Below are 15,921 nucleotides of genomic sequence, written 5' to 3'. Positions count from 1 at the left end.
CTAGTGCTTGCTTCTCTTATGTCCAGCAATAGCTCTCTTACTTCTATTTCTGTTACGTTTGGCGGGTGTTTGTGCTCTCTTACATGTATTACAGCATCATCCCTTGTAGTTGCTCTCCCATTGCATGTATTAGAGTAATATTTAGTGAGTTTCCAGTTTATAGTTTCTGTTGATGCCGTTTTTTGGCTGTAGGTGTAGCCAACGTGATTTAGTAACTGCTTTCCTTTCTGGTAAGTGATATACTTTGCAGCTTCTGTCATTGTATCTGAAAATAGTGTAATAGTATCTATAAATATATAGAATATTTTGACCTTTCTATATTTTATAGTTTCATAAAAAATGTATGCAATAATTTCTATTTTGTAAACTTACATATATGTTGTGTATAAATGTTTCTCACGATTTTGTGGCTTTTCCGTTGGGGGTGTTCGTATGTGTATCAGGTGCTGTCTTTTCTCTTGGATGAAAAAACTTGCTGTTAGTTTGTAAGCGTTGAAGTCGTTAGATTTATTTTGGCTGGCTATTTGGGTGAGTTTATACGTTTCTTTTAATTTAGGTATACTTACTTTCCTATATTTTGTTCATATTTTGTAATAGTTGTTCTTTTTAAGCAGTTTATCGCTGTTTGTAGGCGTGGGTTTTTCTTTTAGGAAGTCTGCAAAAAAAACAGAAGTTGGTTAGTATTTTATTAATAATTTATTTAACAATTTTAAGTTTAATAACAATTATGTTTAGTGTTAATATAAGTTTTACTTACTTGGTTAGGTACTTGTTGAAATGTACATATTTTTTCTGTAACGGTTTGGTGAGAAACCCCTGCAGAGTTTCCTCGTCTTGCCTCATTTGTCGTTTTTGAAATAGGTAGTTATTTAAACTTGTGGGCCTTTTATATTGTTGATTGAACTGTTTGATTTTATTTGTAAACTTTTTTATAGCTTTATTTAGTTGGTTTGTTTAGTTAGAAATTTTTTTTATTCGTCTTCTATGGTAAATGCTAATTTAGATATTATTTCTGATGCATAATATATACTTTTCTGCTTCAGAATATAAGTGTATATACGTATATGCCCAGTTGAAGGCGTAAGCCAAAACGCATTGGGGTCCTATGTCGGCTGTTTCTTTGAAATAAAAATAAAGCAACATTGAACAGCTTGACGGTGTTGTGCCGGTTTAGGAGGAACAAAAGTGTGGTTGGAACTATATGTATGTATGTATATATATATATATTTAGGTTGTAGTTTCAATGTTTTAAGTTTATGCTCATATTTTCTTGGGGTTGCATTGTTATAATTTTGGGTATATAATATTTGGAGGGGTGAAAAGTACATGTAATATATTTCTGTTTAACTTAAGTATGTATATAAACCGTTTTATTTTTATTTTAAGTAATTGTTTTATATTTAAAGTATTTTAAAAAATATTTATTAGTGATTATTTAATTATTTTTGCAATATTATTGTTATTGATATAATGAGCATCAGTATTTTTGACATATATTTTTATTTAAAGGTAACAATATTTTTGCATCTGGTATTTTTGTTTTTGATATGGTTAAAAATCTCAATTTAACAACAATATTTTCATTTTAGATATTTGTGGTTTTACTAGTTCAGTATAGAAAGTCAATATTTTTGTGATCGATTTTTAATTTCCAATATTTTTGTATATCGATACTGTATGGATCGATATTATATCAGTGATCTGGACAGACACTAGATTCTCATTCAATATCCTCAAGGCTTGTTAGGGTTGCGAACCTATAAGTGGTGGGGATGTTTATATGCACTATTGATTCAGAATGCTTAGGGATCAAAACAGACCTAATAGCCTAAGGGCAAGAAAGATGTCTATAAAGGTAACCCAGTGGTAAAATAGTGATGCATTTGTTTTGGAGATTCCACTGAGCCCGTGAAGCCCAATGTGAGAAAACCTGGCAAGCTAAATACAGATTTCCCCAATTAATCACTACGCAGTCCCCACTAAATTGATGATGTTAGGGGACCAATCCACTTGACTCTACGGACAAGGAGGATGTCTTTAAACTTCTCAAGACTCAAGTCTGAGTTAACTGTTAATCACCGACACACCTTATTTTCCAAATCACTGTTTGTTTCAGGGCGGGTTGCAGACAAACAGGAAACATTTGTCAAGACCGCCACGTAAGGGGAGATGTAAATCAGAGGCATTCTCAATTGGGGGCAGCCCTTCTGTTATTGTGGCAGAACCTAAATTCCTAGTTTTGTCAGCATCTTGCTGGAGTTCCCCAGCCCCAGAAGATGGACTTCTGCTTGCGGGGCAATTGTACCAATAGATGGGGGTATGAGTCCCAATAGGTACTAATTCCTGTGCAAGGGTCATCATATGTGCTACTGATGTGGCGGTATTGTTTACTCCCATCACCCCCCCATACCTGTCACCTTTAGAGAATGTAGGGATATTGTCAATTACGTTTATAATTGTTTTTTCCAAACTGACGATTTTCTCCATCAAGGGGAAGACGCAAATATTAACCACAGTTTCAAACCTCTCCATCTATGGGGTCCACTTGAAAATATTTGTTACCCCGTTACGTTCACCAGGGCCTGAACATGATCCTTGATCCAAGTCAATGAGACTTTGCACAAGGTCTGCTTTGGTCTCGATTAAGGGCCTGAGTATGACTTTTAGTGCAGGAGCGGGAGGCACGCCACTGCCACGCTCCTGCCAGTGGCAGCTGCCTCTGAATGGGGGTGGTGAGGCCGGGGGGGGGAGAAGGATGGAAAGATTAAAAAAAAGGAATGTACCTGCTTTGCCTAGGAAGGCTGGTCATGTTCCTCACAGGGCTGTGCAACACAGCCCAATGGAGAACATGCAAACTAGGATGCCTGTTTGGCCGGCGCTAGAGGGCAAGTCAAAGCAACATGCACATGTAGGGAGGGAGTGAAAACCACTCCTGCTCCCTCTGCAGCGAGCCAGCCCCACCCGGAGTCGGAGGAAAATAAAATGATAATAACTTCTTGTTATTATCATTTTATTTTTATTTTCCACTGCTCAACGAGCAATGAGGCGATGCTCCTCTGCGTTAGCGGAGGAGCAGCCACTGGCTCCCACACCGCCAAGTGTCGCCGCAGCCCGGAAGCTTACAAGAATTTTGTGGTCTGGTGGGCAGCCTGGCTGTCCAGCGGCGGTGCTGTGTAAAGGCTCATTGTGAACCTTAAACAGCAATACCATGGGACTGCCAGAGCATGTTCCTACACAGGAAGGCACGCACCATGTAATTCTTTTCTTCCCATGCAGCACTGGGGGTGCAAAACCACAGGGGGGCACAACATATGCCCCCTGCATGCACTGCCGTGCACATGGGCAAGAGAGGCCCTGTAGGGTCCCCTTTCTTTCCTCACTACCCGCAGATAAATGGAGGAAGAACCTTCGCTGCTTGTGAGGAGAGTCGTAATCTGCCCTCAGACCGCCACAGAACCGCAGCTGCTGTGCAATGGCAGACCAACCGCCAAAAGCCATAATACGGCTGTCGGACTTCTGGCGTGGCAGTGGCTGGACTGCCACAGCTGCACCCCCACAAGTCTGGAGGTCCTCGGACCGCCAGACTCGTAATCAGCCCCTTAGTCATTAGGTGCCTCTGTTCTGCCATTGATAAAGCCCTTACTTTTTGTTTTGACTTAGCAGATGGGGCCCCGTTCACTGGTGTGCGAAGAGTCAGAGGCAATTATCTCCGAGATGCAGCTCGTAATCCACCTGGTAGCATCTCTGACCACTGGTACAGTTGGGACATCTATGGCACAGGGGCATTGGGTGGATGAACCGGGTGGGGAATGTGGTCAAATGTTTGTTTAGGTCTGCTGCCTTACAGCCAGATCAATCTCTTTAGAGATGACCCCAACTGCTCTAGCCATAAAGTTATCTAGGGTAGAGCCTACTGGGGCAGCTAAAGTTTTAGATTTATCCCTACCTCCTGGCAACTCCATTTCGCCATAGCACCAACAAAAAAGCAAACAAACATCAGCTTTTGTTAAAAAGAACTCTCAAAAAAAGGAAGATGTATTGGGAAAAAAGTTGGGCTTTATACAAAGTAACTGCCATGTAGCCTCTGCATAAGAGCATAACCAACTGGATAACCATATTAAGTAAGGAGGTATTAGCTCTTTAGGGAGTACACCCTCTGGAGCTTAACCCTCCAGCCAAGAGGGGTGGCCCAGCCCAGCCTCTTCCAAGCTGTGATGGGTGAAGACAGTCCTGCCCTTGGCCCGGGCTTCGCCTAGACACGCCCCGCACTCGTCCCGCGCAGTGGGGCTTGGGGCAACACTAAATAGCTTGTGGAGGCTCCGCCCCCTCCTGCCTCATCGGTTCCTCCTTGCACTCGCGCTGCCTCCTGGGCCCTAAAGTCCTCGGCCCCCGCCTCAGTCTTGTCACAAAAAGCTGTAATTGGCTATTGCCTTTTTTCTTTATATTTGTTCTCCACAACGCTATGTCCAAGATTAGGTGGCCTAGATTCATAAGTATTTGCATTAAACTTATGGAACATGCTAGTACAAGACCAACCAATATATGAAGGGGATGAGTGAGGCCTTTTAAACCAGTTAAAAATATTTGATGATCTTTTCTACAGAACCAACCAATCAACTATATTTGACAAAGACACCTCTTTTGTACACTAAAGACAGGGTTTTTGAGGAGCCACTGGTGCAACAGAGACAGTGCATTAAGGACTCCACTGACAATAAATTACGAGGGACTTATGGGTGCTACTAGAGCAATTGGCACCAGGCTTTAATGACCATACTGGAACAATATTGACATGACCTTATGAATACTGTTCGCACAATTAGGGTAGGATATTGCAAGCATCAAAGACAGAAGAGGGGAATGGCATAAGGCCCTTAAAGCAGTAGAGATAGAATGCTACTTGCACAAAAAAGTAGGGATGCAAAGATCACCACAGGCATGTTATGGACAGAGGGTGTCAGTATCACTATGAGCAGAACATGCGCATAGAGTTAGTGACAATGTGTGAGTACAGTTGAGTGGGGCAATCATGTCATGTTTGTTCTTGTGACAATATGCCATTGCTACTGTTACACGATCAAGACAGAGCCACTGGAAGAATGCAGCAATGGAGAAACAAATTGTGTGGCAGGGATGATTGAATTATGGAACAACGAAAAGCAAATTGTGCAGCTTAATGTGGCACATTATATGGCAGTATTATTTCACCAGTTTGTTATTTAAATGCATGTTAACACTGTTACCTCATTAGCACTGGTTTACAGCAATCCACAACTGAGGTTAACCAGTTACCATTGCAAAGAGTGTGGAACATTTTTAGTAACTCTTGAACCATTTCAGATAAAAAGACTCAACTGTTAAATCTGCAAATTATGAGTTATTATTTGGCATGTGCAGTAAATAAATTAACTACCACTGCTGCTGCAGATTCAGATAATTCCAGTGGTTTAGTCTATAGAAAGTGCCTTACACTAGAGGAAGTACTGTCACAATATGAACAGGGTATTACCATCAGGCTTACGGTTTACTTTGGGTACAGTACAGACACTTTATGGACTTTAGAGAAAGTGTATAAGTGGCCTAATTTACAGGAATTTAGGGGCCGATTATGACTTTGGCGGTGCTGCGCCGACTCTGCTCAAGCCCAGCACCGCCAAAGCTGTGCATGGACCGCCCGCCAGATTATGAGTAAAACTTGTGACTTGCATGCTTTTCCTGTCTTTTCTTTTACGTTCCCACAGCGGTGCCCTGAAAATATGCCCCGCATTGCGAAAGCAAAAGAAGTTCCAGGACGCCATGTACTGTGAAGTCCATGCTGCCCTGGAACTTGGGGTGCATGCAAAAAGGGGGGCACATGTGCCCCCCTGAAGGCATCCCCATGGCGGCGGGGACATGGGCGCCCTGTAGGGCCCTCTTTGTTTCCCCTCTATCAGCCTTTTCATGGCAGTGAGCCCGCCATGAGAAGGCTTGTGGACTCATAATATGTTCGGCAGACCTTGGCGGTCCAGCCTCGCATATTATATAGGACCTCAGCACTGAGCCACCGCCAGCGAACGGCGGTTCCCTGGTGCAGCCGATGCTGTTGTGGCCAGTCCTAAAAGCTGCCTCGTAATGAGGTGGACGCAGGACTGCCACCGCGAGTCTGGTGATCCAAGACCGCCAGACTTGAAATCGGGCCCATAGATAGGGCATAAGGGATATATAGCCACAATATTGAAGGGACATTACGGCACAAATTGCACAATGCAGGCAGTGCACAATGGCACTACGTGGCATATTAGGGGCTGGGTTATGAATCAACTGCTGGCACAACAGACAGGGTGCAAGGGCCGCTAGAGGCACAAAGGAACAGAATATTTGGGGCACCACTGTTACAATAGGGAACGACCACAGGAATTCTACTAGCACGATAGAGAGATGCCACGGGGCACTATGGGCATAGTAGGTCCTCACAATAAAGGGATATTGTGAACATATGAACATTATTCTTTGGAAACCTCTCATACAGTGACTAAGGGGCATTCTGGTAGCTTCTGGAATAGTAGGTGAGGTGCTTAAATAACACTACAGCTGGAACAATGCCCATGCGTGGCCCTACAAGTAGGACAGAGACAGAGCTTTCAAGGCACCAGTGACAAATAGGAACATAAGTGGTAAACAAGACACAACTGGATAAAGACAGTAATGCCACCACTGGCACAAAATATGCACAGTGCTTAATGGACACTATTTGCACAAGAGAGGCAGGGGCCTCAGGGCGCTTCTAACAGACTATTGACATAAATATTTATTATGTAATCAGCGTTTTGTGGATAGTTCTAATCATAAATCCAATCAGCCAACCTATGACAATTGCCACTTCACAATAAGACCTTTCCATAGTTGGTACTATTTCCTGTTCTGTGTATATTTTACTCTAACGCTTTAGTCTCTGTAGATTACAGTGTTTGACCTTTACATGAAAATTGAATTTACATATGTCGTTTCTTTGTTTGACTAATTTCAACTGCTTTGCCCATCTGAATGCCACATCAACCCGGGCGGTCACTGCATTTCAGTGTAGGTGTCTGCAGTCAGGATAAGTAAAAACAATAAACTGTAACCCCAAATAAAAAATAAATAAAAAAATGAAAATATTATGAAGGACTGTTTAACCTGAATAGCTGATAAGGTCAAATAAAGCATAAAAAGCACACTGAGCTAACACTGTTGTATTTTTGATTCATTTCTTGGAGGATTACCTCAACGTTGTCATGCGACATGGACCTCTCCAAGTATCCAATGGACGAGCAGGAGTGCATGTTGGACCTAGAAAGCTGTAAGTACACCAATATCATATGATCAAGCCCTGTTTTGCTTCCACAGACACATGGTGTGAACTTGAGCACTGTGATTCATGTCTCTGCTGTTGAGGTCTACATCCGGAGTTTTCAAGTCTCAATAGGGAAAAGCATTTACAGCTCAAAAGTCTACTTTATTAGGACTATCAGATTTGATGTATGGGTGGGTGGATATATAAATCAGTGGATGGATGGGTTGGTGGATGGATGGATGAGTCAGTGGGTGGGTGGGAGGGAGGGAGGATGGATGGATGGAAGCATGTATTTTTTAAGTAATGGATAATGAGTAGATAAATAGACCTAAAAGTTTGGAAATTTGAGAAAACAGTGATACAAACAGGCAGACTCGTTCCACTGTGGCACATAGGATGGAACAAGGGTTTTGTACATGGTAGTGGTCTTGAAAATCTGAGTCCACAGGAGGTACTTTGTGATATTATATTAAGTGCAATATGGGAGTCTGGGGTCTTCAGCTTAGGGAGTGCACCCAAAGGCCATGCCATCAACAACCAAGCATAACTACAGTCACCTAATATCATACTATGGGATGACCGGCTACTTCTTAGATCTTTTTGCTTGTACCTTTAGAGGAGTGAGGACCTACCAGTTTCTGACCTATAGAATCCAACATGTTCCTCCATTATTGGGGTTCCTGTCTTCCCAAGACTGTGTGACGTACACTGCATGATGTGCATCTCTTTTTAACCAAAGTGGCACTAGGAGACCATGTGCAGCATCTCTGGTGGCCAGCGCGTGAGCCTACATAAGATGGTGACTTACAGCTGGCTGGTGGACCGATTAAGAATCGTCATCCACTCCTTACAATACCAGCTTCCTTTGTCCACACTGAAACCCACCGTAAAGTTAATCTAGCCAGTGTAGTTGGGATCCATCGAGAACCTTACCCACAAGCTCTGACCAGCCAGGATCTCCCTGCCTGCACAGTAAGCCTTATCCCAGAGGTACAAGGATGAAAGATGTGCTTTTTCATTACTGGAGGAAGATTTTGGAAGTATAGAAAGCATTGAGCGGTCATGTTGTGATTTTCCTTTAAAGTTTGTGAACACCCACAAGCTAGTGAGTTGTGTGACAGTCACAAACTCCACTGCGACCATTTCCAACACTAATGCGGCCACAGATTTACTCCATCAAATGGATTGGAGCTAATCGCCTTCCAGCGTGAGAAAGGGAGCGGAAAATCTACAAACTTCGCTGTAGTGTGGCAGAAACCGAAAAAAGAAACCTAAAAAAGAACCCGCAGGCTCCACAACCGCTTCCCATCTTCTCCAAGTTCATATCACTATGAATGACCAAATCTAAATGACTAAAATGCAAACCTGAAACCTTCTTTCCTCGGGGTCACCATCACTCTGGAGCAATTAGGGATGTTTCTAGAGTGCAACAATCCCTTTCTCCACTAGGTGATGAGGGTTAGAAACTCATGTGTGGCATGACACAATGAGTAAGACATTAAACATCACGCAAGAAACTGAGAGCCTCATTTATGAAAACTGTTGCATCACTGTGGTAAAAGAACGATGCAACGCTTTTCAGTGCACCCTCCTTGCGACACCATGGATGTGCTGTATTTACTGTACGGTGCTCCATGTTGCTAGAAATGACAGATATGTCAGGAATCCTGACGTTTCTGTTGGCGCAAAAATGGCGCATTGCTAGAGTGTGTCTGGAAACAGATGCAACTCCAGCAATGTGTAATTTCACACTGGGCAAGACCCATGTGAAAAGCCCTGCGTCACCCCTTATGCCTGCTTCAAGCAGGCTTAAGGATTTGACGCAGTGAGGCTGTAGAAATGTCGTAGATTTCACTGAAATACTTCTATGAGCCTTTGCTGAGCCGGACCGCCCACCCTGCAACCATTAAACCTGTCGCAGGTATAATGTAGCACAGGGGTTTGCGCATCTGCCTAGATGCGTCACTTTGTAAATATGGCACAGTGTGGCACATTTTTTACACCGCCGCAGCGTCACCAAAATTGGTGCAACAGCGGCATGAGGACCTCATAAATAAGGCTCTAAATGTTCCTCCAGGGCTATAACGTCGATTAAGGATAACGCTTAATTGAGCAGTTAAAACGATTACAAATAAAGAAAACAAGAATGGATTCTGTGGGGCTCAGAGACAACACCAAACCTATTTACATAATTTGTCATGCTATGTGTTTTATTTTTCTGCAGCATTGGGTCTAGGGCCAATGTTATCCTATAGGTAAGCATATGGGTGAAGCCTTTGCGGTTCTTAGAGTTTTTACAGCCAGTTGGCCCTGGTATGTCTGATTCTCTGTTCCTTTGTCTCTCGGCCTTAGGATGCAGAACCCGGCATCTCAGGGGGTTGAAGACCCAGCAGCCGAGTTTCCAGCAAAAAACAGCACCATGGTCCATTAAATGGCAAAACTTCACCACGAAAAACGTAAAGACAGTCCCAACCAAATTCCTGTAGGACAAAGATAATTTCACAATCTCGCTGGTCCATTCAATTGGGCTATCAGTATTCTGGTAGTCTGTGACCTGTGGAACACTGTTCAAGGCTGAGACAATTTATGGACTCAGTCTTCATTCCCTACAAAGAAGAGAAGCAAAAACCCCAATGCACTCTTTTTCATATATTTCTTTCATTCGTTTTAGCAGTTAAACAACATTACAAGTCAAGTATATTTCCCATCCATAGCCCCTCTCCTCTCCCCCAACAAAAAGAGAGAAGCATGCTACATCAAATGCAATTTATCTTTGGTATATGTATGATATCCAGACAGTATGAACGGCATATCATGTGACATCATAACATACCACATCATATCAGTATCATGTGTGTGACTGCCTCACCGTTGGGTACTCCATTTCCTGCTGTAATCGGACTTCCACTAAGTCCCACTCCATTTTGCCCCCCTGTCCTGCCCCACTGTACACCAACTTGTGTCGCACCCCGCATCCAGCTCGTACCCATCTCGCAAATTCCCATAGCCATTGTTTCCAAGTGGGCAGCCACTCAGTCATCCACCTCAGAGCTATACATTTCTTGGCCACAGTCAATCCTAATTCAAGTACCTTCTCTGCACATTTAGTTTGTTTAGTGTAAGTTACCAACCCCAGCAAGCACATCTGAATCATCGTCTGCAACTGTATCTCGGTCACTTCCCCCAAGGCCTGGAGCACCTCGCCCCAAAAAGCTCCAATGCCCAGGCGTGTGTATATATGTCCCCACTGCTATCCTGCACTTGGGACACTGCTCTGGTTCAGAGGGGTCTAGCCTTCATAACAGCTGCAGTGTAACATAAACCCTGTGGACGCATTTATAGTGTATCAGTTTCAGGAGTGCATTGCTTGTGATTTTTCTACAGTTGCCCAACATGGACACCCAATATTGGTCCTTCACCTCCACCCCTATGTCATCATCCTATTGTGACTTCAGCGTGGCAATGTGGGTGGTTGTCCATGGTATCAATAGTACATAGCTGCGGGTAATATTTGTTTCCCCTTCCCCCCATTTCTGCTAGTTTCTGATTTAAGGCGTGCATCTACGGCTCTTCTGGGAATCCCGCAAAGCACTTGAGAACAGCCACCGCCAAATCTGCGTTTGCCAGGAAACAGACGCGGACGAAGCTCACACTGAGCGGCAGCTTCGGCGGAGACGGACGTTCCCAAATAGTCAGCACATATATTGTGCCCCTGGTTACGAGTGAACCTCATACCTCATACCTCGTTATAACGATCACAATAGCGACTGACCTGAATCAGACAGCTGCGTCTGTTGCGCACGGATTAAGTCCCCACAGCTCTATTACTACCTTTGATACGCAGTCCTCCTTTCATTGGATGTCTGAGGAACCCCATTGAACTGGATATCAGGTGGACGATCAAATTCATCACCCAGTCAGGTTGCCCCAAACCCCTTCCCTTTGGTCCTGATGAAGATCCGCACGGCCAAGGTCTAAATCTCCTTAAGGCCTTCAAGACGGGTCGAAACGTCGACGCTTACTTTCCATTACCTGGGATACACATATAATTCCCTTGTGCTAGACCAATTATTGGGTCTTTTTGAAATACGAAAACATGTATCTGTGATTGAGATGTGACCAGGTTCTTTGGACGGTGAACTACAACCGATCCTTATTGTAAACCAAATGAATTTCTTTTACTACTTTGTTTCCATTTCTTGCCTCACCCACTCACTCTTAATCACCCTCTTTTGTTGCACGTTCCTCTTGGAGCAACCTTAAATTGCCTTATTCAATAATAAATTAATATGTATGATAATCTAAACAAGGTTGGATGTTGTTCTTTGTTGGATTGAATTATATATTGAATATTGTGAGTTCTTTCCCTCTAAAAAGTGTTTTTTTGGGTTTCGAGCTCAAGATTACAAAAACTAACTGACTAAATGAAGCAATTTGCTCACTTGTATTAATTAATTGGTCAAGGACCATTGTTTTTGGTATCAAGTCTACACCCAGGTCCCCATACCATGGGTCACCCCATTTTTGTAAAGGAAACACCCACCAGCAGACCCCATCTGGTGCAGAAGGCCTCATTACCCCCCCATCCGACCATCCTCATACAAGTCTCCCAGTCTCTGTGAGATATCTCCCTCTCCTCTGCACCGTAGAAATAGAGGCAATGTAGGTCTAATCGCAGCGGGCCATGGAACCAGCTGCTGCAAGTATATATACTCTTCGAGGCCTGCCCTCATTTGGGTCTGAACCTGTACTGGTATGGCTACTTCTTTCCTGAGGGGGACTAGGGATAATGCTAGTAATGCTCGCAGTTGGACCAGCCACACTCAAATCCCCAGTACAGGGTCAGTGCCCCCTCATTGTGAAACCATGGCATTGTATGTTGCAAGTGAGCCGCCCAGTAGTAAATTCCAAAATTAGTTGCCTACATCCCTCCACTGTCCCACATGAGTTTCAGGATGTCTAGGCTGATCCATGCTCTCTCGTGCCCCAGTTTAGCAATCGGAGTAACTCATGTAATCGGCGGAAGTAGGATTCCAGTATGTGCATCAGCATGTGTTTCAGCACGTACAGCACAAGGGGTGGTATGATCATCTTACTTATAGCGATGCACCCCGTGAGAGACATCAGAAACTGCAACCATTTGCGCGCACTCCATTCCAGGCCAACCAGCAAAGCACCCACATTAGAGTCATGAGCCTCATTCAAGTCTGAGCTCAAATACACCCCCAGATATTTTATAGGCATTGTCTGAACCTTTGTGTTTGGTAGGTCCGCTCCCACAGCTAAAGCCTCCTGTATGGGATGTAGAACCGACTTGTCGCCATTCAATCGAAACCCTGAGTGTACCCCCACCTCGACAAGCATGTTGTGTTCTGTATGCCATGTCGTCACCGGGTTCCTTAGAGTTAGCAGTATGTCGTCAGAGTACAATAAAATGACTTCAGTCATGCCCCCACTAGTATACTATTGTTCTCATGTCTAGAACGTATAATTTGAGCTAACTGCTCAATGACTAAAGCAAATATCAGTGTAGAGGGAGGGCACCCCTGTTGGGTCCCCCTCTCTTCCGTCCATTTATCCAACACTCTATTGCCCACTTTCAGTCTTGCTTTGCTAGCAGTGTAAAGTAATTTCACCCAGTTCGGTAGTCCACCCCTAGAGCATAGCGTTGCAGCATATGATCCATAAATGTCCAGTTAACAGTGTCAAAAGCTTTATGGACATCCAAGCAGACAATAGCCCATGGTTCCTCTCCTTTCATGGCCTGTTCAACAATGAGGACCACCTTTTGTATATTAGTGGAGGTGGTACGGCCACCCACAAAGCCCCCTGATTAGTGTGTATGATCTCCCCTGCTGCCTTTGCTAGGCATTGAGCCAGTATTTTTCCCAAAATCTTGGTGTCAACATTTATCATCGATCATTGGTGAGGAGATTCCCAGTCTAAAGGATCCCTCTCTGGTTTAAGCAGAACCACTATATGCTACTCCTCCCTTAGCAATGCTGGTAACACCCCAGCCTCAAATGCCTCCTCATACATAGTTAATAATAGATCCCACAATAAATCAATGTATGCTTGGTAGAACTCAACAGAGATCCTGTCATTACCCGGTGTCTTTCCTGAATTCATATGAGTGATGGCCCATATCAAACTGCTTCCTCTACCTTGGTAGGCGTGCTTCATCCAAGAAAACAGTGTTACAGCAAACAAATGATGGACGGAATGCAAACATTCTCCCCCAGTCAAAAGATCTGGGTTAAATCCATCATTATTCTGCCCACTACGCCACCCCAGTTCGGACCCAGCCATATGCAAATCAGTCTTAACCCTGTGCCCCATGGGAACAGTCCAGAGTGAACTGCCAGGCCAGGTCCTCCCTGGACCGGAAACAAGCATTCTGGGACCGGTTTCAGGGTGTGTCACCCTTCTTCAGCCAGGCTAGCTTGAATCCAGTGGCACAGTGAGCAAGGGACCCGCGTCTGGGCATACCCATCCCACTTAGGGCGAAAAGTGTTACAGCAAACAAATGATGGACGGAATGCTGACAATGCAAACATTCTCCCCCAGTCAAAAGATCTGGGTTAAATCCATGGTTTCTTTGCCCACTACGCCACCCCAGGTTGGACCCAGCCATATGTAAATCAGTCTCAACCCTGTGCCCCATGGGAACAGTCCAGACCGAACTGCCAGGCCAGGTCCTCCCTGGATCGGAAACAAGCATCCTGGGACCGGTTTCAGAGTATGTCATCCTTCTTCAGCCAGGCTAGCTTGAATCCAGTGGCACAGTGAGCAAGGGACCCATGTCTGGGCATACCCATCCCACTTAGGGCGTAAAGTGTTACAGCAAATAAATGATGAACGGAATGCGAACAATGCAAACATTCTTCCCCAGTCAAAAGATCTGGGTTAAATCCATCGTTCTTTTGCCCACTATGCCACCACAGTCTGGACCCAACCATATGCAAATCAGTCTTAACCCTATGCCCCATGGGAACAGTCCAGACCGAACTGCCAGGCCAGGTCCTCCCTGGACCGGAAACAAGTATCCTGGGACCGGTTTCAGGGTATTTCACCCTTCTTCAGCCAGGCTAGCTTGAATCCAGTGGCACAGTGAGCAAGGGACCCACGTCTGGGCATACCCATCCCACTTAGGGCGAAAAGTGTTACAGCAAACAAATGATGGACGGAATGCTGACAATGCAAACATTCTCCCCCAGTCAAACGATCTGGGTTATATCTATTGTTATTTTGCCAACTACGCCACCCCAGTTTGGACCCAGCCATATGCAAATCAGTCTTAACCCTGTGCCCCATGGGAACAGTCCAGACCGAACTGCCAGACCAGTTCCTCCCTGGACCGGAAACAAGCATCTTGGGACCGTTTTCTGGGTATGTCACCCTTCTTCAGCCAGGCTAGCTTGAATCCAGTGGCACAGTGAGCAAGGGACCCACGTCTGGGCATACCCATCCCACTTAGGGCGAAAAGTGTTACAGCAAACAAATGATGGACGGAATGCTGACAATGCAAACATTCTCCCCCAGTCAAAAGATCTGGGTTAAATCCATCGTTCTTTTGCCCACTACGCCACCCCAGTTTGGACCCAGCCATATGCAAATCAGTCTTAACCCTGTGCCCCATGGGAACAGTCCAGACTGAACTGTCAGGTCAGGTCCTCCCTGGACCGGAAACAAGCATCCTGGGACCGGTTTCTGGGTATGTCACCCTTCTTCAGCCAGGCTAGCTTGAATCCAGTGGCACAGTGAGCAAGGGACCCACGTCTTGGCATACCCATCCCACGTAGGGCGAAAAGTGTTACAGCAAACAAATGATGGATGGAATGCTGACAATGCAAACATTCTCCCTCAGTCAAATTATCTGGGTTAAATCCATCGTTCTTTTGCCCAATACGCCACCCCAGTTTGGACCCAGCCATATGCAAATCAGTCTTAACCCTGTGCCTCATGGGAACAGTCCAGATCAAACTGCCAGGCCAGGTCCTCCCTGGACCGGAAACAAGCATCCTGGGACCGGTTTCAGGGTATGTCACCCTTCTTCAGCCAGGCTAGCTTGTTTTTGCATTCATCCAAGATAACAACCATGCCTGCCTCATCGCTGCAAACCTGTTGTGAATATAACACATTAAAGAATTCAGCAAAACGACCTAGGATATCCACCTGAGCCAACAGGATTGCTCCATTTGCGGCCTTGGGGGATACAACAGCATTCCCTCCCTTCTCCCTGTTGCCTAACTGTGCCAATAAGCAGCCAGACTGTGTCTTGAACCTCATTCAATGCAACCCGTAGTCTGCGTCATGCCTCCCAAGTTGCCCCACCGTGTGGCGCCTACCTCTTAGTTTACGCTATCTGTTGTTCCAGTTTTGTGACTGTGCGCCCAAGTGAACTTCGAACCTCATATGTTGTAGCCATACACTTCCCCAGTATAGTCACCTTAAAGCCTTCCTATATCACTCTGGCGGAAGATGCCTACCCTGTATTTACAGTAAGAATTCCCGCACTGCCTCTCTAATTTCTTATCGTAATGCTTGGTCATGTAGTGCCCGAGATTGGAAGGCACCATATAAACCTGGCCTTGCAGCTCCACCGCAAG

General features: G+C 44.8%; 1 protein-coding gene across 1 annotated transcript in view; it reads left to right on the top strand.

Annotated features, from left to right (window-relative positions):
- The window catches only part of GABRD (gamma-aminobutyric acid type A receptor subunit delta), a 228,984-nt gene that overhangs the window by 156,646 nt on the left and 56,417 nt on the right, over positions 1–15,921 (top strand). The window contains exon 5 of the mRNA XM_085609342.1: positions 7,236–7,318. Within this exon, the coding sequence (XP_085465468.1) occupies positions 7,236–7,318 (83 nt within the window). The remainder of the gene's footprint in view (positions 1–7,235; positions 7,319–15,921) is intronic.

This window comes from Triturus cristatus, chromosome 1_2 (assembly GCF_964204655.1).
Source record: "Triturus cristatus chromosome 1_2, aTriCri1.1, whole genome shotgun sequence".
NCBI lineage: Eukaryota > Metazoa > Chordata > Amphibia > Caudata > Salamandridae > Triturus > Triturus cristatus.
This window is presented reverse-complemented; position numbering and strand designations above follow the sequence as displayed.